The 26,636-nt window shown below is 36.6% G+C and overlaps 2 protein-coding genes and 1 pseudogene across 2 annotated transcripts; 1 reads left to right on the top strand and 2 right to left on the bottom strand.

The window, feature by feature from the left end:
- Positions 1–6,214: 6,214 nt before the first annotated feature.
- LOC18991803 lies at positions 6,215–6,640 on the top strand. Its single transcript, XM_024152583.1, has one exon. The coding sequence runs from the start codon at positions 6,232–6,234 to the stop codon at positions 6,484–6,486; it is 255 nt and encodes an 84-aa protein (XP_024008351.1). The 5' UTR covers positions 6,215–6,231; the 3' UTR covers positions 6,487–6,640.
- LOC18991802 (glycine cleavage system H protein 3, mitochondrial) lies at positions 6,634–7,731 on the bottom strand. The gene is made up of 4 exons (XM_006415128.2): positions 7,488–7,731; positions 7,298–7,386; positions 7,029–7,199; positions 6,634–6,942 (listed from the first exon to the last, which is right to left on the bottom strand). Exons 1-4 carry the CDS (start codon positions 7,597–7,599, stop codon positions 6,814–6,816), a joined length of 501 nt encoding a protein of 166 aa, XP_006415191.1. The 5' UTR covers positions 7,600–7,731; the 3' UTR covers positions 6,634–6,813.
- Positions 7,732–8,554: 823 nt separating this feature from the next.
- On the bottom strand, positions 8,555–12,132 carry LOC18991801 (annotated as a pseudogene).
- Between the last annotated feature and the right edge of the window lie 14,504 nt (positions 12,133–26,636).

Below are 26,636 nucleotides of genomic sequence, written 5' to 3'. Positions count from 1 at the left end.
TTTACAAAACTAACCTAGCATACCCAAAACACTCTTTTCGCATTTGTTGAAAAAAAAATTAATTACAAAAATGCCATTACTTTTTTAATGCCACGTAAGCAGAAAATAGCGCTGAAAATTTGATAAGTCTACCAGGCTTTAACGGTAGACTTATCAAATTTTGGTCAACGCAAAAATTTTGTCGGTAGAGTTATTAGGACGATGGTAGATTTATTCGAGAGTTGGTAGATTTTACAAATGTTGGTAGACTTATCTTGGTAGAGTTTTGACGATGAGAGGTAGATTTATTATGTTTCGGTAGATTTGTTGTTATGAATGGCAGACTTGTCAAACGTGTTGGTAGACTTGTTAAACAAAGCATTGACTTTCTCGCATAGTTGACTTTGTCGGTAGATTTATTGACAATGAGGTAGATTTAATTTCTGAGTTGGTAGACTTATGTCATTTGGCAGTAGATTTATGTGAAAAAAGTTGTCAATACGTGACGGTAGATATATCTGTTTTATGGTAGAGTTATATCTAATTGGTAGATTTTTCGCTTTTGTGGTAGATATGTTTGTTTTGTGGTAGATTTAAATTCAAGTAAAATTCCTTTCGGTGAGTGGTAGATTATTTGTTACATGAGGTAGACTTACAGAATGTTGGTAGATTTATTTGTTTTGTGGTAGATATATTTGTTTTGTGGTAGATTTAAATTCAAATAAAATTCCTTCCGGTAAGTGGTAGATTAATTGTTATATGAAGTAGACTTACAGAATGTTGGTAGATTTGTTTGTTAGTTTGGTAGAGTTTATGTAATCTGATAGAGTTATTGTACGTATGGTAGACTTCTTATAATAATCATGTGGTAGATTAACTAAGTTTGGTATTTACAAAGATAACCTCGATCTGGTAGACATATGAGGTGTTTATGGTAGACTTGTTTCTTTGGTAGAGTTATTTTCCATGCTTGAGGTAGACTTAGTTGTTAATGTTTGGCAGACATTTGACTTTTTGGATTGAAATTACTTTTTTGTCCTAAATGTATTCTGCAATCTACGAAAAAACCAGATGTGTGGTAGACTTGTTTTGGAGTGTCGTATGTTAGACTTGTTCCATGGTTATATTTGACTTGGTTTTGTTACCATTGACGTTTTCTTTGCATGAGTTTGCTAAGATTATGTCGGTTAACTGTGATTCGATCACAGATGATTATTGGTCTTTACGATATAGATGTCATAATCAATGGTCAAAAATTTCTAACATGAATATTTCTATGATATATCTTTTCCCTAAGATAACTTTGCTTTTCATATATGTTATCTGTAATAACCATCTCTTTACTTATGATCTTTTGATTTTGATTTTTGAATATTTGTTACATTTAACTCTATTTACATAAACTCTTACAACATCACAATGTCCAATGATTTTAGTTATGTGTTTTGATTAAAATTTTATTCAGTTATGATATACATCATAGTGAAAGTAAAGAAATAAATTGAATTGAATAATAACATTACTTGCAAATGTGGTAAAAATGTGAAATGTCTGGGTCAATGTTTTACGACAAATATAATTTGAAAACAAAAATATTATCATTTAAAATCTAGTTATCATTTTTACAAATTCAAATATAGATATACCATCAATTTAATAATAAATCTACCATTATTTCAAAACAAATCTACCAAATACAAATCTACAATTCATAGTAAAACATGTCGGATCGATGCTGGATATCCCATCAAAGATTTGTTCACCATGGCAAAGCCCATAATCTGTCAGAAAAAAATAAACAAATACTGTCATTCGTATATAAAATTCAAATATATACGACTGATAAATCTACCATAAGTAACTAATAAATCTACCAAACACATATCATTTTTCAAATAAGTTACCATTAAATGACTAATAAATCTACCAAACCACATCGTTTTACAAATAAGTCTATCATTAGATGACTAATAAATCTACCAAACGACATCGTTTTTTAAAATAATTTTACCATCAAATAACTAATAAATCTACCAAACCACATTACGTTTTCTAAGTATATCTACCATCAAATAACTAATAATCTACCAAACTACATACCGGTTTTCAAATAAATCTACCATCACACATTATGAACTTTACAACCAAAAAAAATATAATATCGATCTCCAATATATCTACCAAACTTATCTGAAAAAAAAATTAGGGTTACGGTTTTTACAAAAAACTTACGCCGCCGCCAAAAAACTTACACCGCCGTCAAGAGATCCAAGCGATTGAGCCTTGCTGCGACTTCATAGTAATGGAGGAGAACCAGAGGAAGGTCTTCGGTCAAGTGGTAGAAGGCGGAAGGATCTAGACTCGAGGGAAGCACAATGATCGATGATAGGGACAAAATCGCTGTCTAAAGGGATGTGAGAGGTGCACTCGTGCCATCGGACGATTCTTGTGATCGACGGAGGCGAGAAAGGAGTGATCCACCGCCGGAATCAAGAAATGCGGCAAAAAAAAAATTCAAATCTGGGTTAGAGAGAAGCGAGAGAGAAGATGAGAGAAAAGATAAGAGAGATAATGTTTTTTTTTCATATTAAATATTTTTTTTTTTTTTGCACTAAAAAATTATTTTTTTAATAATTTTTTTCAAAAAATAAAAAATAAAACAATTTTAAAAAATAAAAAATCGATTTTTTAAAAAAAAATAATAAATCAAAATGGTATTCTCGTAATAATATTGACTATTTGGACAAAATGGTATAAGACCAACTTTATAAGGTTAGTTTAGTAAGGTGATCAATATGTTATGCTAAGTTTGTCAATACATCAACTTTAAAGACTAGTCTGAGAAATTTTTACTTTAAATATTAATACTCGTTAAAATAAATAAGAACTCACCTTGGTTTACGCGTGTTTGTATTGGTGGTAATAGCTTGGATACAAGTTGAAAACTCATTTTTTTTATTATAGTTTCAACACTAAAATAATGTTTTTAGAGATCAAACACATAATATTGTAGTTCTTAAAACAACTTTGAAAGGAAAAAAAATCATAAAATCTTTTTAAAATATTCTTTTTCACCAGGTCGTTTCCTGGATCAAAATTAAAAACAACTAACCAAATAATTTGAGGTTAAACAAAAAAAAGACTGTGCAAGTCCTAAAACTCAGAAAAATGGATAGAAATCGGCTTATGATTTTGACTAATCAAGTGGGTGGGGGGGCGAATGACCCAATGAACTTTTGAAAATTGGTGTAATTTATCAAAGCTTAATACCCTCACTCATAAAATTATATATACTCTTATTTATTTATTTATGCCCCTAATAAAAAAAATTCTGCCTCTCCAACAGTTATTAAAAGAATCTGCTTCTCATCTTAGCATCCTCCTGTCACATGCATTTGAGTTATCCTTCATCTCGAAAAAATCACTGAGCAAAACGATCATAACACGTTTTTAAAGGCTTATGGGTGCAAAAAATGGAAATTGGTCCGCTTCTTGTACTTTTGTGCTTCCCCCTGGTCTCTTTGATGATTTAATTAATGACTTTAGATGATGATATTTAATCTCAGACAGTCAGACGAAAAGTATTTTGGATAAGAAGAAGCCTAACTACCTAAGAGCACCTCCAACAAGAAGTTTAGAAGGGGTTTTTAATCAATAAGTTAAATAAATAAAAAAAAAGTATGAGAAAGATTATAAAAAAGGCTTTTAAAATTCTTATATTAGAGTCCTATGAAAAAAGGGGATCTAACACTTGTCTATATTTTATTAGTTTGATTGTTTAACAATAACAAAATTAAATTAAATAATTAAATTATATTAAAATAATAATATTTTATTTTTGAGAACCTCCTTTTGAAGATCATTGATGGAAGTGGTCTAAGGTCTAAAAAAGCTTTATAAAGTCTCAACTTCTTTTGTTACTCAGATTTTTCAAGATCGTTATCGCTTCATCTTGACACTGTGAGCTATTAAGCTTATCGCTTTGTCGATGGACCAAATCTGTTTTAATATTTGCTTCCATGTGTTTATCCTTTTTTTTTGCCATTGAATCAATTCATAACTTAAAACTTTTTGTAAGACCAAAATTGTTCATTTTTCAATGATATTTACATTCTTCGCAAAAAAAAAAGGGAAAGAAATAGCGAAATGGGACATGGTGGTGTTTCACGGTTGAAAAAGAGATTTTGGGAGAGAAATCTGGAGGTAGGTCAGAGCAACATGCATACAAGAAGAGGGAAATTAATAAATTTGCATGGAGCAAGGGTTTTATTGCATGGGATACACCTATATCCACACCCTAATTGTTTGTAAACGTTACAACTTAGATTTGGTCCCTTTAGATTTTGTTTTTCGATGAGATTTGGTCCATTTAGATAAAACTAATTTATTGTACAAAAAAATCAAACCGAATAAATCGGGTAACAAAAACTTTAGTTCAATTCGACAATCAAACTAAATAAACCGTCTTTAGAATCGAACCGAAACTAAATTTTTGTCAATTTGGCAATATTTTTGTTTCTAACCGAACAGACCCATCATATCCTTTCCTAACCTAAATGATCGTGTGTAGTTAAGGACGACTGGTAATAATGTCGTTTAAACTATAATATCGAAATATAGATGACTTTTTCTCGATTAAAATTGCTATAGTTGCCTAGTTGATGGGGAATGGAAGAAGATTTGATGTATTTAATATTAAATAAATAAATAGATGACCGTTTCCTTTATTTAATTTACTTTTCCTTTTCTATAACATTATCGAAGTTGTTTCTCAGAAAGATACATACATATCACAAGTGGTCAAGTTCACATCGTTACAAAGGAAAAGTTGGAACACGATGTTAAATGCCATGATAATGTGTTGATTCGATCATCCTCTTTTGCCATAATGTTCAACATGTATGACTTCTTTCCGTATTTCCCTTAATACTTTTCAAAGATCTAGATTTACTTGTACTTCTTGTATAAAAATTTAGTTTTTCAGATCTACTAAAATTGATCTATAATTCATATATCTCACATATTCCAGACTTTCAAACTTATTTGCTTGCTATTAAGTACAATTTTATTTCCCAATAATAACCATCTTTTATTTCCATTTTCAATTTCTCTCACTTATCTAAACATTTTCTACACGTATCAAAATCTAACAAAATTTATAACAGTTTTAAGAATCACTTTCTTGTGAACTATAATGATTTTTAGTAGCAATTAGTGACAAAAAAATCATTTTTGATGGTACCCAAAAGGTAATATAATAAAGATGGATTGATATAAGAGATATAATATGAGAGAAAATAGAAGGACTAGTATTCAATTAAAATCCACTTGCTAATTGCATACACAATTGTCGACGTGTGAATTAGCTGGCAAAGAATATTATAATCTTTTTGGTCAACAAAAAAACGTGGAAAAACATTAAAAAATGGCCAATAAAAATCAAACCAAAATTATCCAATTTCTCTCGAACTTTACGTTTTCCATTGCCGTACGAATCAACGAGGTGCGTTTTCTTCTCTTCCTCGCTGCTCCGTCCCTCCCATTTCTTCCTTGGATTTACCGATTTCGTTTTCTGTTTTTCCTTTCGTAATTGTGCACAATGAATCGAAATTGTTGTTTCTGGGAAAGAGAAATTTGGTCGGAAACAAATAGAGAACGAAAAAAAAGAACAAAAAAATCGCGATTTGATGGGGATTTTGTGACTCAATTAATTGGATAATTATTGAGGTTTATATTTTTTTATCCTGATTTGCGAGAAAATCGCAAGGAAAAAAAAGAGGCAAAAAAAAAAACTAAAAATTGTGTTGACTTCATGTTTGAATCTGTCACGGACTTTAGGGTTTGGTTTCTCTGTGTAGTTTACAGAGTTTGTATGTTAGCGATTGATTCGTTTCTGTATTCTACATAAATTGTAAAGCTTTTACATGTTTACTTCTGTTCTGTTTTTACTTTTATAGAATCTATGTAATTTCTTCATTTTAATTGGTCGGAGAATTTTGATTGTTCATAGTAATTGGGTTTTGCCATAACATGTATCTCAATGTGAAAGATTTGAGATTTGAACTGGGTTTTGTCATAACATCTAATTCAACGTGAAAGGATTTGAGATTTGAATTGGGTTTTTGAAGTCTTGTGAAAATGTAAATTTGTGTTTTTTATATAACTTTGAGAAAGGTGTTTTCATATAGAAACAATGTAAGATGGGTTTGTTCCTCTTGCTATAAAAAAAATGCAGAAGCTTAAAGGCATTTGATGGAACAACCTAGTGACAACATCTCTCAAGAACAAGCTCGTGAGTCTCTCATAGCCATCTCTTACACTTCACCTGAGGAAGAGTCCTCAGATGTGAAACCTGTCATCATTACCACAAACGGATTCACCAAAAGAAACTCAGAGGATGCAGAAAAGCTCAGATCTCAGCTGATTTCAATCTCCTACGACGAGTCACCGTCACCTTCACCTTCACCGGATGTATCTGTTTCACCGGCTATCTCCAACGGTATCTGATAGGAGTTTATGTACAGATCATCAAAGTCTTTTCTTTCTATGCTTGCGACTTTGGTTTTGGTCTAAAAGTAGACCATTTGTGATATGTAAACCGTTTCTCCTTTTAACTATATGATGGAATATCAAATGAAAGTTCTCTTCTTTGTGTTCTAGACTTAAGACATGTCTTATTATTTAAAGCTCTCTTGAGTCTCATTGAATGATCTTTAAACCAAATTAGTATCACAGAGATACAAGCTGATAGAAGTAAGAAACATCAGAAGTGAAAGATTGAAACTTTAGCATGGATTCTCTTGTTTTGCTCTTTTGTTCAGGACATTCAACTCTCTAGTGAGCAGCGTCTTCCTCTTCGCAGAACTTGGTGTACTCCTTTGGACCCATCAAGGATTCCAACTCTGCGGGGTTGCTTGGTTTCACCTTTATCATCCAACCATCTTCATAAGGGCTTGAGTTGATCTACACAAATGAAAAGACCGACGAATCAGTTTTGATACGCGCCACGCCAGACACTGAGTTATTATCGTTCAGACGAAAAAACTTACCAAACCAGGTGAATCGGTGAGCTTTGTGTTAACCTCAATGACTTCCCCAGAGATTGGAGATAGAATCTCACTTGTGGCCTTCACACTCTCCACAGCTCCAAAGTTTTTTTCTTTGCTCACTGCACTTTTTTCTTCTGGCAGCTCCACAAACACAACTTCTCCTAAATGGCCCTGCACAACATCAACAAATAGATAATCTCTCTCTCTCTTTCAGACACTAATCAATAAATCTGATCCAAACCAGTTCTGAAGAGCTATGTTTTTGTTACCTGGGCATGGTCAGTAATGCCAATGGTAGCCACAGAGCCTTCATGTTTCACCCACTCATGTGAATTTGCATACTTAAGTCCTTCCAACACTTAAAACCCAAAACAGCCACTAAGAGTTTTCATACAGAGTCCTATAACCAGAGCAATGCAAGACACAAGTTGTGTAAAAGGATGTTGTTGTTTATTTTACCTGAGGAGAAGCATCTGGAGATGGAGAAAGCTGGAAGGAGATGAGATTTGGAGGCAGAAGAAGAGAGCTTGAGAGCGTTTGCTGTAGAGGAAGCCCACATTCTCAGTGCCATTCTTTTCTGGTTTCTTTCTTTTTCGTTTGTTCTGTTTTCTCAAAGGAAAGTGGGAAAATGGTAATGTGAGCTTCTTAATGGCTTTTCTTTACTTTTGCGTTCTATCTTTAGATGTATGGCAGAAAACGAAGGCCTCATCTTAAAGGTGTCGTCGAAAAAAGTGTGACCCAAACCTTCTCTATGAGTCGGAGGGTTTTTAGTTTAGTCCTTTTGGATGGGAAAACTTTTAGGAGCAAAGTTCTGGTGTATTGTATTATAGTATTGGAAACTATAGGGGGTTTAATTAAAAATTAATAAATATTTTTTTATTTCCGAAAATAAAATTGACTAAAAAAGCAGTGAAACTAACAAACTCAAACTTGGAAATTCTTTTGCTTAGTAGTACGTAGTAGCTAAGGATTTCATATCGTTTTGTACAGTTTGAAACCACTTTATATTAAAATTTTCTATGAGCGTTTGCTGTGGTGGGTGGTTTTGGAAGATGCCAAGTTTGCTGGGCTTTGTGTTAAACATGTCTAAGAGCAATGCCATTGTAATAGCAAAAGTTTGTCATCATCACATACGGAAAAGTAAAATCAAAGCAAGAATCATGGCAAAGAAAAATAAAAAGAAAATAAACAAGAATACCATATGAGGTCTTCAAAGAGCCTTAAAACTATATCATTACGAAAAGAGGAGTTAATTAAATGTAGTATAACCAGAAAAAAAAAATATGAAAAGCCAAGAGAGTGATGAAGCTCACACTAAACTTGTAATTGACAAGTCACACTCACAGCTAAAATAGCTAAGACTTGATCTTCTTATACATGAATTTTGCTTGGCCTAGAGGATATGATCAGCCAACAATGATTCAACACCTGTCCTCGCTCTAGGTTAGCTAATAACTCGTACTTCTTAGGCAAGAGGATTCTCGTCTACTTCTTCTTCACAGATGGAGAAGAATTGCAGAGGTTCGTTAGCATGCGTTGAGATCCTCTACGTGGTCTACAAAAGCGTGAACCATACCATGATTCGTAAAACCTTGGATTTCAATATTTTGGAGAGTGTTCCTTTCGGGATTGAAGTAGAAAACATAAAACGGGTAACGTGTAAAACTCATCGATAACACAATGTCACCTGTAGCCGTCATTCCAGCCACGTAAACACCATCAACGAATTTATCATTCGGAAAAGTGAAGAAATATCTTGACCATTCCTGTTTATCAGCATCCTCTAGAACCCACATATGCAGCTCAGGCGTTCTAATACCATCGTAAACATTAGAAGTATCCCAACGAATCCAACCTAATTTACCCTTATAACCTATCATAGTAGCCCTATCAAAAGAATCCGGCGCCCTAATGAATTTGTATATCTCAGACTTAACATCAAAGCAAACTATTACTAACACATATGTTCTATCAATTGGAGCAGCCATGTAATATAAAACTCCATCGATGCATATCCCCTTTTTGGTGGAAGGATGATGGTTTGAGGGACACTGGGTCTTCCTCCAGCCCATTTTTCCATTTCCTAATGTTACAATTCGATGATCATTATTATAAGCCACGTACAATACCTTGAATTGCTTGTCCACCGGATCAAACCCTAAAAAGCTTTTCGACCCTCTATCAGTTCTCAGTTTAGGTAATCTAGCACGCTGTCCTGTGCTAGGGTTACAGATCACATGCACTGTTTCATAACCATTCTTTCCTGAGATCCACCTATGACGGCGGCAACAGATTAAACCAGAGGCATAGCCACCAAAAGTCCTGCCACATCTCTTTAGGACACTTCAAACGAGCATCGGCTGCAACTACATGAGACGCCTTATTCTCAAACGACAAATTATGAGGTTGAGGCAACGAGAAGAAGTGAACATAATGAGGGTGATAAATTCCTTGGATAGCGAATAAGAGACGTGGACGAGCCGAAGACATGGTCATGAACAACTCGGTGAAATCTGGATGGCAAAATATGGACTCCCATAGCTTCGACACGAAGTGTCGCGATTGACTTTGTAGGCAATCTCGAGCATATCTCGAGAACAATATCGATCGCAGAGAAGAGAGTTTGGTGCCCTAGGGCATTTACAAACGGAACCAAATCAAGGTTTGGTTAATATGTTTCGATTTCGGTTTAAAGGCATAAACCGATGGAGCCTTGGATGAATCTAAAACGTGATTTCTTTTGTCTATTGGATTGCATTGGATTGCTCTATCTTTGTATCTTATTAGAATGTTGTGTAACTAATTGATTTCCTCTTCTCTGTTAACAATATAACAGGCGGCTTCTATCTTCTTCTCCATGAATCAACTAATGTGTTGTAAGTATATGTATAACCTTCTTTCACCATCTTATCTCTGTCAGCAAAAGCTGTCTCCAAACCCCCTTTGTTACTACAATCAAGTAGGAAACAGAGTACGGAACCAAACCCATCACCTTCATCTTCCTCACCTCACTCAGAGACAGAATTGGGACTTGTAGAGTGTCCAAATCTGGTTGATAAACTATACCTTAAACCAGAGTGTCTGGTTGGTTAACGTTAGCCTTTTTCCAAATTTTGAATTTCCCTTTCTTGCACAATACGTTTCTCATCATAATGTTACAGTTTCACACTGGTCTAGTTTTAGTTTTTTTTTTTTTTTGGTTTACATAAATGCAAGGCTCTATTTTTTGTTTGTTTCAACTTGTGAGGTTGTAAAGCACACAAATCCCCAGTGGTGTAGCCTCTCGCATGTGATATTCTCGAGGCTTACAGTCTTGCCATAAAAGCAGAGGCTGTTAATGCTTTTGGTGGTAGCGTAGTGTACGAGGTAATTTGAAAACAATATTTACTACTCCCTCCGTTTCATGATAAGTGTCGTTTTAGATTTTATTATTTGTTTCAAAAATAATGTCATTCTGCATTTTTAATGTAATTTTTTTACTTTTATTTCCTATACTATCCCTTATTTAAAGATAATAGTCTTTGTAATTAAATGTTATAAAAAGTATATTAATTAGGGATATATTTATATATTTTCTTAATTTCTTAATCTGTGTGAAATGTGTCAGACACTTATTATGAAACGGAGGGAGTATTAAATCAGTAACAAACAGAACTTGTCTTTGACCCATAACATAATTCAATCCTCCTCCATCTGTTTTTTAGGTTCTTGCGAGGGAGATTTGAGTGTTAAGGGTAATGAACAATTGCATGTTGGGAATGGGAAGCGCGCCACCGAATCGAGTAGAGAGCTTTTGAGAATTAGCTTTTAGGAAAGTCGAGTAGCTTCACTGGCCAGTGATGCATTCTTCCCAATTTGGTATTCAAAACCGTAGTTCTTCTCCTCATAATGGATTTTGATGGTTTTTCTTAATGGAATCAGCTAAATTGAGATGCGGTGAGAAAACTTTTATTGCTGCAACAAGAAGTATGGAGTCTCTCTGCTCTTCACCAATAACAATACATTTCAGCCATTAGATTTATTAGATTCTGAAGAAAGTCTCTACAAGAAATGATGAGTGGTAGATCTTGTAACATTGAAACCTTATGAGATATGATTCTGAATCCTTGAACAACTGTCCAAAACGCCGAGATCTCTCTGTGGAAGATTTTACTTTATGTAAACCACAGCAGGAAAAAAAATTCAAAGCAGAAAAAAAAAAAAACAAGAATACCATAAGAGGTCTTAAAAGAGACTTTAAACCTTGTCATTATGAAATGAAGAGTTGATTAATGTAGGAACTAGGAAAATAATATGAAAAGCCAATTGAGTAATAAATTCACACTCACAGCCAAAATAGCAAAGACTCTTGTTTTTTACATGAAAATTTTGCTTGGTCTAGAAGATCATCAAAATAGCCAAAATAGCAAGTTGTTAGTTAGGATTAGGATTTTGAATTTAGATTCTCTAGGATTAGTTTATAAGGAACTTATGGCATTTGTAAAAGGAGGATATTATTGACTCAATTAAAATCAAAGAGCTTTTATAGCACTACGAAAAGTACTCTTGCTCTTCTGTTTTAGTCGAATTCCCATCGTCTAAAACAAACCCTTGAGATCGATTCGTGTTCTTCATTGCGAATACGTTTGGTCTTTGTCGATCGGTCCGTCCTGAGGTCATTCGTGTTCGTCGTTGCGACTACGTTTGGTCCTTGTCCATCGCTTCGTCTTTGAGATCGACAGCATTCGTCGTTGCGATATTCGTCTTTCGCTCTGCTTTTGAGATCGACCGCGTTCGTCGTTGCGAACACTTTTTGCTCATCGTCTGTCGCTCCACCTTTGAGATCGACCGCGTTCTTCATTGCGATTTAGTCTGTCGCTTCCGCCCTCTTATCATTGAGGCAACGAGTAAAAGCTCCACGTTCCTGCTGTTTCGGTCGCAAATAAGAGACGTGGACGAGTCAAGGAGCTAGTTAGAAACGACTGGTGAAATATGGAAGGTGAAGCATGGACCCCATAGCTTCGACATGCAACGAAACCTTCCCACTGACTTTGCAAGGCAATCTTGACAGTATATCGTGAATGAGATCAATCGGGATGGAATCTGAATTTTCTCCTCTCATCATAATCTTTCGTACTTTGCTGATCGGATAGAGAGATATATGAATACAAATCATAAATCACAGAGACTCTAACATATCTTCGCTTAGGGCATTTGTTTTCAAGAACTAGCTTATAGTGCAAGCAGTGCCGTGCTTAGAGTATTAGGGGCCTAAGGCAAATGACAAAAAAAAATTTCTATTTTGCTCTAATTATTTCTAAAAAAATATAAATTGTAAATCAGATTTAAATATTATTTTATAAGATATTATAAAGTATTAATGCTTTTTATTAATTTATAATAAATTTTCAACCACAAAAAATAACACAAAAATATATATTAACTAATATACTAATTTTCTTTTTTTTTAGACACCAACCAATATACTAAATAAAAATACAAAATTAAAGGCCCTAAAACTTGCTTAATATTAAGGGGGCCTAAGGCAAATGCCTTATTTTTTGTTCATTAAGCACGGCTCTGAGTGCAAGGCACATGATAAGTAAAAAAGTTAAAAGAATAGTTGTTTTGATTCACAAATAGTTTCTCCTTAGTTTTTTTTTGTTTTGTTTTAGTATTTGGTCTAGGTTTTGATTTCATATATATTGAGGGGAAAATGGATTGGATTCATGTATACGAATAATACCTTCGAGTTATTTAGGAAGTTTAAAGTAGTTTTTTATTGTGAAAATTTCTCAGACTAGCCTTTAAGGTTAATGTATTGACAAACTTAGCATAATATATTCATCAGTTTACTAGACTAACCTTAGAAAGTTGGTGTTATACCATTTTGTCCAAATAATCAATATTATTACCAGATTGCCATTCTATTTTAAAAAAAACTTCAAATTAAACATTTTAATACATCTATATACATAATAACATTTTCAATACAACTCATATACATACGTATATACAAAAAAAAGAAATCATATACATATGAATTTCTTAAAACAGAAATTACAAAAATAGAAAAATAGAAACCCTAATTCTGGCGGCGACTTCAGAGGCGATTCGGCGACTTCAGAGGCGATTCAGGGTTCTGGGAGACGAAGAAGGCGATTTCGGCGGCGACGAAAGTTTTTTCGGCCACTCATCTGGTAAGTGTTCACGTCTGGGTTAGTTTCTCGTCTCGAACAAGTTTTTGTCTTCGGTTTTCGCGACAGTTGTGTTTGGGTTTTACTCGCGACGATTGTGTTTGGGTTTCAATGGTGGTTTCGCGCTAATGGCGGAAGAGAACTCCATCTGTTCGTAGTCGAAAACTGTTTTGGCCTTTACTCAGAAATCGTAACCCTTTGCTTATTTTTTTCAGGGAAGTATTATTATCGGCGGGTTCTGTCTTTCGAGAACGGTTTCTAGAGAGCTCACACGATTTCCGGCGACCAATTTCTGTTTGTAGTGGTTCGGTTCTAATTTGTTTTTGGTAGACTTTTCAGCAGTTGGTTGCATTTGTTCGATTTGTATATGCTAAACGGTAGATTTTTTCGTGTTTAACAGAGTTCTTTTCTATGTGAGGTAGATTTTTTTTCGTTTCATTGTCTGGTAGTATTGTTGGTAGAGTTATTGTTGGTAGAGTTATTGTTGAGATTGTATTGGTAGATTTATGTATTGTTGGTTGATTTATACCATGTGTGGTAGACTTGTGGTCGTATTTGGTAGATTTTATATTATAGTTGCTTTCGAGTTTGGTAGACATATTCATTGTAGATTTGTTTTCATATGTGGTTGATGGTGGTGTGAGGTGAGGGTGTCAAGTTTTACCCTAATTGAAATCAATAGCTGCAAGTGCACAGCTGATCGATTGTAGTACTTAGAGATCGAATCCACAGGGAAGGAGGATCTTTTCCTGCAAAAAGCCTTTGAAATAAGTATTAAGTAAGGAAGTCTAGAACAAAAATGGTTTAGTGGGGGTTTGGTAGTGTGTTTAAAATGTAAAAACGAAATATTAAAAGAGGATACGGGAATTAAATGGCGTAGTAACTAAACTTAACGAAAATAACTAAAAATGATAAAAAACGGATATTCTAATGCTTAAATGAAAATGAACTAAAAAGGAAAGACAATATTGAACTAAAGCTTGAAAGAAAATCGGTGTAAATCAATGGAGAAGAAAGCATTGGGCTTCAGGGAAGTTTTCTCACGGGTACAAACGATTCAAAACATTGCTAGAGAGTAAATTTGATAAGATCTTAGCTTAAACTTTTCGAACTGGAGTCACGGACGTATGAATACGCCACTGTCATGATCATAGACAACTATCTCTCTCAACCCTGACCAGTAGGTTTCCACTCTGGCCCTGGAAGAGAAGAGATGCATTATGTTTAAGACTCGTCCTAATTCACAAATCGCCCATAGGTAGGTTTCCACTCCTATGTTTGTTTTGCTCTCCCAAACGAGATCTGATACCGGATGAACACTTTCGTGTCACCAAGCATCTGGATCAGATTGTAGTTCATGAAGCTACTCTCATGCAGTAAAAACGAATTCAGAAGAAAAAGTTCTAAGATTCAGCTCAAAAGCTCATGGAATCCTCATCGAACATATTAATCCCCATCGAAAATCCCTTAATCCCAACAATAAAACTACTCAGACATAATGAACGAAATCAAAGACATAGTATTAATAAGTAGAATAGAAACCGAAATTGAAAAAGAAAGAACAAGGGTTCAAGAGAACAAATCTCTCTCTCCCTAAAACCTAAAACTTAAAAGTATTATAAAACAATAAGAAAGATAGAATATGATCGATTAGGGTTCCTAAGACATGTATTTATAGTGCTCAAGACCTCTCTGGACGTCTCTTAGGGTTTCTCCAATTGTGGGCTTCAGAAATGGGCTTTTTGGGCTCAGAGGTTGATGGCCACGGTCGGAAGGGCTCTGACCGCGGGGAATGAGTGGTTTGCCGCGGTCGGGATGCTCCTGACCGCGGGAAATTGCTTGTTGGCCGCGGGTGGAAGTGCTTGCGGGCTGGTTTAGGGGACATCTTGCTCTTCGCGTATCTTTTGATTGGACCGTTTGATTGCCAAGCTGTAAAGTGCACTGGAAAGCTGATACTTCCATCTTTAAGGTCTCCAAATTTGAGCTGGATCAGACGGTGAGAAGGCATTCAATCAGGGGTGAACTTCTGACGGTTTGACTATGATCTGAAATCTGGTTTTCTATCTATTTTGTTAAGCTTTTCCCTAAGTTTCCTGAAAAGAGTCTTGAAACTACAAATACTAGAAAAACGTGATAAAAGTACTTAAAAGCAATTAAAAACATAGAAAAAGTATTTCAAAACGATCCATAAAAGTGGTCAAAATACGGTGTTATCAACTCCCCCAGACTTAAACCTTTGTTTGTCCTCAAACAAAGCAAAAGCCTAAACTGGTTAAGTGAAAACAAAAATAGGGAATGCACAAATATCATAGACATGAACTCCTAAACTATGACCAAAGATAGTGCATCAATCCACAACTTAGTCTAGAAAATTCTCACCAAAGCACAAGAGATACTAGTCCACTTTTTCCGTCATGCAAAACTTAAACAATTTAAATCTTGATTTCAGTCAACTAGCTCTCTACATTCATTAAGTTCAATAGTGAGTTCTCATTAAAGACATCATCCAGGGTAGACGGCATTTGGCATTAAAGGGCTATTTAAGTGGTGGAGTTAAAGTGTTTCGAGTTACCTGAAGATCTGGAGGATGCAAGATAATATGCAAAACCGCAAGAGAGATAAAGACCTGTTGATGACCACAGTTTTCAGTCACTTCTTCTTGCCCAATGTTGTTGCATAATCCTTCCTCCTTTGTTGTAAACAACTGTTCCCCCAGACTTAGATTCTTTCTGGGAATCAGAAAACAATCTACAAAACTCCATAAAATCAAACTCCAGTTGCCTTGGGACTTAAAATTCGACCTCTCTAGACTCTATAAGGCTTTTATTTCCTTTCTTTTCTTATTTTCGGATTTTTTTTTTTTTTTTTTTTTTTTTTTTTTTTTGGATATGCCTTTTAAAGAGAGAGAGACTAGAGGACGAGATTGTACCAAAATTTGAGATTTTTCTAAGGCAAACTGAGCTTCCTCTTGTGTTGAATCATTCCGGGAAGTTTTCCGGCAAATCGCAGGTCTCTGTCCTTGGTGACTGAAAACTGCGTCGTTCCTCTTTCTCTCCAACGTTTTTGCACTTATCTGCATATAAGACAATAGAAAACAAGAGTGCATGTGGTTTGAAAGAGGATTGGTTAAGGTGGGGAACTAGCTAAAGATGAACTAGCCATTCAGGATCAACTGAGAGTGGTAAAAGGATAAAGGAGTCCTGAATGTATGATTCGTTTCCCTGGTCTAATGCTTCAATGAGAAAATTAAGTCCAAATTAAGTCCAAATAAAACAGAGCTAGTGTATCCCTTCATCTAAATCGAAATCATTCAAATTCCTCTGGGGTACTTCGTTTCAAATGTGCTTAGCTACCACCTAGTCTAGTCCTAAATCATGAATGAGCATGTCACTAGGAACAGTCTAAAAGCACACAGTCAACTATCATTGATTCATGTTCACCATTCCCTTTAAAACGTATTTTGTTTTGAAAACCGATTTTGAAAAACTTTAAGGAAAATGCAAAAAGTGTAGATAATGCAAGACTCATGAAAGAAAGGTGGTTAGAAAGGGATGAAATCCTCCCCCAGACTTAAATCACACTGTCCTCAGTGTGAAACAAGTCGAGATTGGATGAGAAAAATGCATAAATAATCGAATTGGTAAGGACAAAGAGAACTTACCTGGATCCGGGATGCTGGTGGAGATGAAACGGATTCATTCGAAGGGGTTTGGGAAGGTGATTAGGTGGTGATGAAGGTAGTGGAAGGTGATGAATGAGGTGGAGGGTGATTGGTGAGGTGGAATGAGGTGAAAGGGGTGGTTTGGGTCGGGTTTGATGTCAACGACCAATTGCCGCGGTCAGGGGCTATACGACCGCGTCAACCAAGTGCTTGGCCGCAGTAATATTCACGCGACCGCGGTCGAACATGTGTTTCCCGCGGTCCGAACACCTGCGACCGTGGGGGCTTATATCGCGGCCTCTTCCTGCTTCTCCTTGGTTCCTGCTGGGCCGAGCAGTCAGGTACCATCCTTCTTTTTGGTTTTTTCTGGTTTTTTGATTTTTTTTGGCCTTTTTTGTTTTATAAGAAACACCTGAAACTAAGAGAAAAAAAAAAGATCAAAAGGAAAAGAAAGAAAATCCTAAAGAAAACAATACCTAAATGGGTTGCCTCTCATTAAGCGCTTCTGTTTTAAGTCGTTTAGCTCGACTTTTGGTGTTGGACGTGACTTATTCCAATGAAGAAGACCTTGTCCTGAGACAAGTCTTTTTCGACATCTCCTTGCTTTGCTTAGCAGGTTCTTCGTCACTCCAAAGTTCTTCTTCAAACTCTTCTGCTGCAAAACGTTTTCCTGCTTTACTGTTGTATGGGACAGCTTCTGTGAAGACATCTTTGTCGATATTAGCAAATGAAATCCTCCGGTTTGGCCAGTCCATTATAGCTCCGGAAGTTGCTAGAAAAGACCATCCGAGAATCACTGGATATGTTGCTTCTCTTGTCTCGACAATGTAGAAGTCGACAGGCACTATGCAATCTCATATTCTCAAAGGAATTTCATGAGCTATTCCTTGAGGTGTTGCATTAGAATCATCAACTAGGCTAATCTTTGCTCTAGTCCTGCGCAGGTGTTTGATACCAAGTCTCAAAGCAATTGCCTTGGACATCATGTTAAGACAAGCTCCAGAATCACATAGCACGTTTATAAACATTTCTCCTCTAATAGAACAAGAGATAAGAAACTGACCTACACCTTCTATTTTATGAAGTGTTCGAACAGGTTTACCTTTTCTGGCATGATTGAACAAGTCCTCTATCTCAGGGATTGATTCCTTGCTCTCACAGAAGTAGTGGCCTATCATGAAGTCCTTGCAAGCTTTGGCAAACGTGATTCCTTCAGGCAAATTTCGAACCACGTCATTGAATTCGTCGAGCTTTTCCTTGCTGATTTTGTTGGTGTAGTGGCTGCAGTCTTCCGGTCTTTGGAGGTGGATTGAATAAACAGCAGCATCAGGTGATGCCCTGGGAAAAGTCAGACGTCTGGCCCTCCCAAAATAGGTTCTGATATCCTCCTTTGTCTCCTTGCTGTACCTAAAGAAAACTTGCAAACAACCCAGATGCCATATATCATCGAAACCTGTGTAAAGAGGGATCGATTTCACAAACTTGTTGAATTCAATGAGCCTTTCTCTGGAGATTGGTGCTTTTAATTCCACCATTTTGTCTGGATTCTCTCCTTCTATGAACAGACGATAGTCTTCATCTTCGAGGTAGTGCCCTTCATATTCATCCTCATATGCCAAAACTATGTTGCAAGGGAGTACCTCAATTTCTTCTTGAGATGTTTTGGAGCTGATAGCATACACCGTTTGCTCATGAAGAGGGGCTTTGACCATCCCAGTAGATGTATCAAATAAGCATTGACCTGTAGGAGTGGAAAAGGGCTGAAAGGCATCTGAAGGAGTGCTGGCCGCGGGTAGAAGCTTCACGACCGCGGGTGAAAAGGGCTTTGCCGCGGTCAGAATGCTCACGACCGCGGCTGGAAGCTTGTTGGCCGCGGTCACGTGAGTTCCGACCGCGGGAATGAGGCTCTGAGTTGTTTCCTCAGTTTCGTCTGCTCCTTTGCCATCTGAACTGATTTCTGCACCTTCTAACTCCGTCTCCTCCTCTTTTAGGCTAAGATCTTCGATGAGAAGCGTCGAACCATTTGTTTCACGTCCTTGCATAAGCTTTTCGACCTTCTTTTTGATTTCATCGAGGGTATAGACTACTTTGTCCACAGTTGAGTCTATTGCCTCTGCTTTCTCTTGAACCTTGTGTACTCCATCCCATATCTCTTCCACGTAGGAATAGGTTTGGTTGTTATGGTAGTTAATAGTCTCTTCTGCTTCACCAAGTTTGATCTCTAAGGTGCGGATGCTCCAACCGGCTTTGCGAATGCGAACTTCGTGTGCTCCAACTCGTTCTTCGATTGCTTTCATCCTATCCTGGACGGTTTCAGCACCTTCGTTTAGCTGGCTTTCGACGGTTTTGACTTGAGCTGAAAGATCTTCAAGCTTTCTGTTAAAGCGTATTGACAAGTCGTCAATTTTCTCGTCGATTGTGGATCTTGCTTGAACGTCGAGTAAGTGCGAGACCGCCAATTCTAGTAGTTCCAATCGGTGAATGGGTTGGACGTTTTCATTCTTGTGAGGCAAACGACGAGCAGGGTTGGCCATTTGAGGTGCGTAGGGTTCCTTCTGGGACGTTCTGTAGTCTTCACTTTGAGTTTTTTCGTAGAGATCGCTTAGATGCTTCTCTCTGCGTCTGGTGGCTTGAGGAATGTTATAGAAACCTTCCTCATTTTGTATATTTCGATTTATAGGATCCATATCTTCTGAAATGGAAACAAAATAACCGAAAAATGGAAAGTTGCAGAAAAGGGGGTTCTAGAGTCGATTTACTAACCTTTCTCGAGGTTTTGCAGAAAAGAAAACGCGTGCCTTCCCCGGCAACGGCGCCAAAAACTTGATGGTGGTGTGAGGTGAGGGTGTCAAGTTTTACCCTAATTGAAATCAATAGCCGCAAGTGCACAGCTGATCGATTGTAGTACTTAGGGATCGAATCCACAGGGAAGGAGGATCTTTTCCTGCAAAAAGCCTTTGAAATAAGTATTAAGTAAGGAAGTCTAGAACAAAAATGGTTTAGTGGGGGTTTGGTAGTGTGTTTAAAATGTAAAAACGAAATATTAAAAGAGGATACGGGAATTAAATGGCGTAGTAACTAAACTTAACGAAAATAACTAAAAATGATAAAAAACGGATATTCTAATGCTTTAATGAAAATGAACTAAAAAGGAAAGACAATATTGAACTAAAGCTTGAAAGAAAATCGGTGTAAATCAATGGAGAAGAAAGCGTTGGGCTTCAGGGAAGTTTTCTCACGGGTACGAACGATTCAAAACATTGCTAAAGAGTAAATTTGATAAGATCTTAGCTTAAACTTTTCAAACTGGAGTCACGGACGTATGAATACGCCACTGTCGTGATCATAGACAACTATCTCTCTCAACCCTGACCAGTAGGTTTCCACTCTGGCCCTGGAAGAGAAGAGATGCATTATGTTTAAGACTCGTCCTAATTCACAAATCGCCCATAGGTAGGTTTCCACTCCTATGTTTGTTTTGCTCTCCCAAACGAGATCTGATACCGGATGAACACTTTCGTGTCACCAAACATCTGGATCAGATTGTAGTTCATGAAGCTACTCTCATGCAGTAAAAACGAATTCAGAAGAAAAAGTTCTAAGATTCGGCTCAAAAGCTCATGGAATCCTCATCGAACATATTAATCCCCATCGAAAATCCCTTAATCCCAACAATAAAACTACTCAGACATAATGAACGAAATTAAAGACATAGTATTAATAAGTAGAATAGAAACCGAAATTGAAAAAGAAAGAACAAGTGTTCAAGAGAACAAATCTCTCTCTCCCTAAAACCTAAAACTTAAAAGTATTCTAAAACAATAAGAAAGATAGAATTTGATCGATTAGGGTTCCTAAGACATGTATTTATAGTGCTCAAGACCTCTCTGGACGTCTCTTAGGGTTTCTCCAATTGTGGGCTTCAGAAATGGGCTTTTTGGGCTCGGAGGTTGATGGCCGCGGTCGGGAGGGCTCTGACCACGGGGAATGAGTGGTTTGCCGCGGTCGGGATGCTCCTGACCGCGGGAAATTGCTTGTTGGCCGCGGGTGGAAGTGCTTGCCGGCTGGTTTAGGGGACATCTTGCTCTTCGCGTATCTTTTGATTGAACCGTTGGATTTCCAAGCTGTAAAGTGCACTGGAAAGCTGATACTTCCATTTTTAAGGTCTCCAAATTTGAGCTGGATCAGACGGTGAGAAGGCCTTCAATCAGGGGTGAACTTCTGACGGTTTGACTCTGAGCTGATATCTGGTTTTCTATCCATTTTGTTAAGCTTTTCCCAAAGTTTCCTGAAAAGAGTCTTGAAACTACAAATACTAGAAAAATGTGATAAAAGTACTTAAAAGCAATTAAAAACATAGAAAAGGTATTTCAAAACGATCCATAAAAGTGGTCAAAATACGGTGTTATCAGTGGTGAGTAATTTGTGTTTGTTATGGTTGTGTGAAAATTGGGTTTGGTAGACTTATATATTCTATATTTGCGTTCTCTCTTTGTGTGTGGTAGACTTGTGGATTTATTTGGTTGTTTTGTGTTCTATATTTACTTTCATTGTGGTAGATTTGTGTTCGTTTTGTTAGATTTGTAATTGTTTTGTGCTAGGTATTCTATAGTTGCTTTCGAGTTTGGTAGACATGTGTATGTTCATGGTAGATTTGTTTTGATGTGTGGTAGATTTTTAATATTTTAGTTTTATTTGTTTTCAGACATGGCTTCAGCTAGCGGCTCGAAGGATTATCCCCAAAGATTGTACCCGGAAGGCAAATCTCCTTTGCTGAAGAAGAGCTGTCATCATAACTGCAAGCTTCATGAGTTCATCTTAATGATCAGGGATCACCTTGGGGAAGCAATTTACAACGACATCATGAATAATTCTCAAGTTGGCGTGCTACTGAAGCTTGCATTGAATTCGTTCATATGGAGTGCTAAGACGGTTCAGTATTTCGTGAGCAACCAACTGAAGGTGGATAGGAATCATGATTTCTGGACTCTTATTGGAGGTCGCCCGGTTAGATTTGCACTCTTCGAGTTTGCTGCAATCACGGGGCTAAACTGTGACCCAATTGATCCCAATGACAAGCTGGAAATAGGTTGAATATTTGTCTTAAGTTTTCTTAAAATATCCATTTGTTAATCTTTAGTTAACTGTTGTGATACTTAATGTATGAGATTAGCCTGATGTATGTAGGGGAGTCGAGAACATATCTGGAAATGGTGGGATGAGGCTGTTACAGAGGAATTGGAACGGTTGAAGATTGACCTTGAGAACCATAAGGAGAAATTGCAAGTGCTTGGCAGGGATCAAGCTTTTGATCCTCGTTTCATGCGTTTGGAGAATCGTTTCCAGTCATTGGAGAGGTCTATGGAATGCAATGACTTGGTCGGAGACATTCGGGAAATGAAAGAGGAGATAATCCGGCTTCAAGGAGACTTTGTTTGGATGACGGAGCAAAGCGCCAGAGGTGACCACTACTTGATGCTGGTGTTGCTGTTCGTGTTTGCAGCCATTGCGTATATGTTAAGTACAAGTCAGTTTCCTTATGTTTAGTACTAAGGAATCTTGGAGTACAACGTAATGTTCCCTTAAGTCGAATGGTAGACTTCTATTATATTGTTGGTAGATTTGTTATAATTAATAGCTTTCGAGTAGTAGACTTCTTTGTAAAAGACTTGTCATGTTCCCTTATTTCAGTTACAATCGAACGAATGGTAGACACATAAATCTACTTAACACAACATAAATAGTAATAATTTTCATATAAGTCTACTTCACAATAAAAACAAATCTACTTAAGTAAACATAAGTCTTTCATCAAACATGAAAGTACAACTATTGATGCAATCAACGAGGCCATTCCATAGCAAATGACGGTACTATCCACCAGAAAGTGGCACACTCCAATTTCCAGAAGCAGGATTCGCAAAGTTGATCCCCATACGTATCGAGCAGGTATTCATCTCCCATCCAACACATGTCTGGTACTTTGAGACAACCACAAATCCTTATACTTAAAGATTTTTTATAAGCCTAGAAAACCATTTCCACCAGTTCCTCGGGCTTCTGGAAATTGAACGGAGGCATGAAGATCTTTTCCATAGTCAATCTCATTTTCGTTGCATCTTCCCGGGAGAGAGCTTTAACGGAGTTGAATACCTCTGATGTGCCATCGATGGTTAGATGTAACATAGTGTGGCAGTACTTACCCATGAGAAATCCATTGTTTGATGCCATTTTAATGAAATCCAACCCTGCTTGGAGGCTATTTTCGAAAAAAAATCTGCGATAAACCTCTTCGCAATTGTGCGGATGGATTTCCTGCCTCCAAGCACCGTGTGAAGAATGCACCCACCCTTCCATGTTGATCCCACTTCCACGGCGCTAGGAAACCCGCTTCGTTAGAGATGTTGTTAAGTGTTTTCGACGAAACTTTTGCAAGACAAAGATTCGCATATGAGTTTGAAGATATTTTTAACAATATCTCATTCAAAAGATCAGAAGGGAGCGAGTTGAGATTCGCCATAGAAAATCGGGATGGGAAATGAATCTTCTCGGTTGTGGTATTTATAGAGAACTTACAGTTCTTTAAATCGATGCAACGGTTCTTTGGTAACGGTTTCACATAACCGTTACCAAAAGTCTACCAGAGGGACAAAAATAGAAAGACGTACAACACTGCAACCATAAGTCTACCAAACGGTAGGTTTTTTCGTAGATAGAACAATTCTTTTAGGACAAAAAAGTAATTTTAATCCATAAAGTCAAATGTCTGCCAAACATTAACAACTAAGTCTACCTCAAGCATGAAAAATAACTACCCAGAGATATCTACCGCACGTATTGACAACTTTTTTCACATAAATCTACCGCTAAAGGACATAAGTCTACCAACTCAGAAAATAAATCTACTTCATTGTCAATAAATCTACAAAAAAAGTCAACTATGCGAGAAAGTCAACGCTTTTTTAACAAGTCTACCAAAACTTTTGACAAGTCTGCCATTCATAACAACAAATCTACCGAAACATAATAAATCTACTTCTCATCGTCAAAACTCTACCATGATAAGTCTACCAACATTTAAAAACTCTACCAACTCTCGAATAAATCTACCATCGACCTAATAACTCTACCGACAAAATTTTTGCGTTGACCAAAATTTCATAAGTCTACCGTCATAACTTGGTAGACTTATTAAATTTTGAGCGCAATAATCTGCCTACGTGGCATTAAAAAAGTAATGGCATTTTTGTAATTAGGTTTTTTTCGACAAAGGCGAAAAGTGTGTTTTGGATATGCTAAGTTAGTTTTGTAAAAAAATAAAAGTGCGTCGAACGAGTAATATAGATACTTTTTTTAAGATTAGTGTAGTAATCCTCCCTTTTTTTATTTCTTACATTTTCCGTTGGCTGTGTTTTCTGTTTGTTTCAACTTTTGTAGTTGTGAAGCACACAAATCCCAAGTGGAATATAGTCTCTGGCAGTGATATTCTCGAGACTTACCGTCTTACTATAAAAGCAGACGCTGCTAATGCTTTTGCTGGTAGCGTAGCCTTCCATGTACGAGGTAACTTGAAAACAATATTTACTATTAAATCAGTAACTAACAGAACTTGTCTTTGACCCATAACATAACTCAATCCTCCTCCATCTGTTTTGTAGGTTCTTGTGAGGGAGATTTGAGTGTTAAGGGTACTGAACAATTGCATGTTGGGAATGGGAAGCGCGCCACCGAATCTAGTAGAGAGCTTTTGAGAATTAGCTTTTAGGAAAGCCGAGTAGCTAAAGTAGCTTCACTGGCCAGTGATGCATTCTTCCCAATTTGGTATTCAAAACCGTAGTTCTTCTCCTCATAATGGATTTTGATGGTTTTTCCTAATGGAATCAGCTAAATTGAGATGCGGTGAGAAAACTTTTATTGCTGCAACAAGAAGTATGGAGTCTCTCTGCTCTTCACCAATAACAATACATTTCAGCCATTAGATTTATTAGATTCTGAAGAAAGTCTCTACAAGAAATGATGAGTGGTAGATGATCTTGTAACATTGAAACCTTATGAGATATGATTCTGAATCCTTGAATAACTGTCCAAAACGCCGAGATAGAACTCTGGAAGATTTTACTTTATGTAAACCACAGCAGGAAAAAGAATTCAAATCAGAGAAAAAAAAACAAGAATACCATAAGAGGTCTTAAAAGAGACTTTAAACCTTGTCATTACGAAAAGAAGAGTTGATTAATGTAGGAACATAATATGAAAAGCCAATAGAGTAATAAATTTCACACAAAACCTGTGAATGAGAAGTCACACTCACAGCCAAAATAGCAAAGACTCATGTTTTTTACATGAAAATTTTGCTTGGCCTAGAAGATCAACACTATCAACACCTGTCCACACTCTAGGTTAGCTGATAATTCGTAGTTATTAGGGAGGAGGATTAATTATCACTTGCTCCTTCTTCAGATATGGAGCAGAATTTCAGAGGTTCGTTAGCATTGAGATCCTCTACGTGGTCTATAAATGCGTAAACTGCTCCACTATTCCCCAAACCTTGGATTTCAACACTTTGGAGAGTGCTCCTTTCGGGATTGAAGTACAAAACATAGAAAGGACTATTTGGATAAAAATTGTCCATAGTCAAAATAATATCACCTGTAGCTGTCACTCCAGCGATGGAAACATAATAAGGGTTAACCGGTGCATGCTTAGGCCAAGTATAGACATGTTTCGACCATTTTGGATTCTCCACATCCTCTAGAACCCACATACGCAACTCAGCGGTATTATCAGCCTTATCAAAATTCAGACTAATCACACCTAACTTACCTTTGTAGTTTACAAATTTTCCTGACAAAGCATGATGGGATCCTGTGTCAATAAACTTGAATTTCTCAGACCTCACATCAAAGCAAACTATATGAATTTCATAATCAGTTTTAGCCAAGTGAAATAAAACCCCATTGATGCAAATCCTTTTAAAAAAACCGAACTTGTATCCGGGAAAATTTATCTTACTCCTCCACCTATGTTTTCCAGCTCCCAATGTCAGAATTCTATGAGGATCCCAATTAAAACAAAGCGGATAAGCTTTGGACAATACCTTGAATTTCTTATCAATCGGATCAAACCCTAAATAGCTACATGAATATATGTTCTGTCTCGGTTTAGTTAAGCTTGCATACTTACCCGTGATAGGGTTAAGTATCACATCCACATACCCTGAATCCTTAGACCCCATAGAAAAAGTATTTCAAAACAATCCATAAAAGTGATCAAAATACGGTGTTATCAACTCCCCCAGACTTAAACCTTTGTTTGTCCTCAAACAAAGCAAAAGCCTAAACTGGTTAAGTGAAAACAAAAATAAGGAATGCACAAATCTCATAGACATGAACTCCTAAACTAGGACCAAAGATAGTGCATCAATCCACAACTTAGTCTAGAAAATTCTCACCAAAGCACAAGAGATACTAGTCCACTTTTTCTGTCATGCAAAACTTAAACAATTTCAATCTTGATTTCAGTCAACTAGCTCTCTACATTCATTAAGTTCAATAGTGAGTTCTCATTAAAGACATCATCCAGGGTAGACGGCGTTTGGCATTAAAGGGCTATTTAAGTGGTGGAGTTAAAGTGTTTCGAGTTACCTGAATATCTGGAGGATGCAAGATAATATGCAAAACCGCAAGAGAGATAAGGACATGTTGATGACCACAGTTTTCAGTCACTTCTTCTTGCCCAATGTTGTTGCATAATCCTTCCTCCTTTGTTGTA

Source organism: Eutrema salsugineum, unplaced genomic scaffold (genome assembly GCF_000478725.1).
Source record: "Eutrema salsugineum unplaced genomic scaffold, Eutsalg1_0 scaffold_5, whole genome shotgun sequence".
Taxonomy (NCBI): domain Eukaryota; kingdom Viridiplantae; phylum Streptophyta; class Magnoliopsida; order Brassicales; family Brassicaceae; genus Eutrema; species Eutrema salsugineum.
The sequence above is the reverse complement of the archived record's forward strand: the minus strand, read 5'-3'. Positions and strand labels throughout refer to the sequence as shown.

Excerpts from the sequence above, each read along its gene's own strand:
- LOC18991802 (XM_006415128.2), bottom strand. The coding sequence starts at position 7,599 with ATGGCACTGAGAATGTGGGCTTCCTCTACAGCAAACGCTCTCAAGCTC. Across the intron at positions 7,387-7,487 it reads CTCCAGATGCTTCTCCTCAG|TGTTGGAAGGACTTAAGTAT; the intron begins GTAAAATAAACA and ends TTGGGTTTTAAG. Across the intron at positions 6,943-7,028 it reads TCACCGATTCACCTGGTTTG|ATCAACTCAAGCCCTTATGA; the intron begins GTAAGTTTTTTC and ends TCATTTGTGTAG.
- LOC18991803 (XM_024152583.1), top strand. The coding sequence starts at position 6,232 with ATGGAACAACCTAGTGACAACATCTCTCAAGAACAAGCTCGTGAGTCT.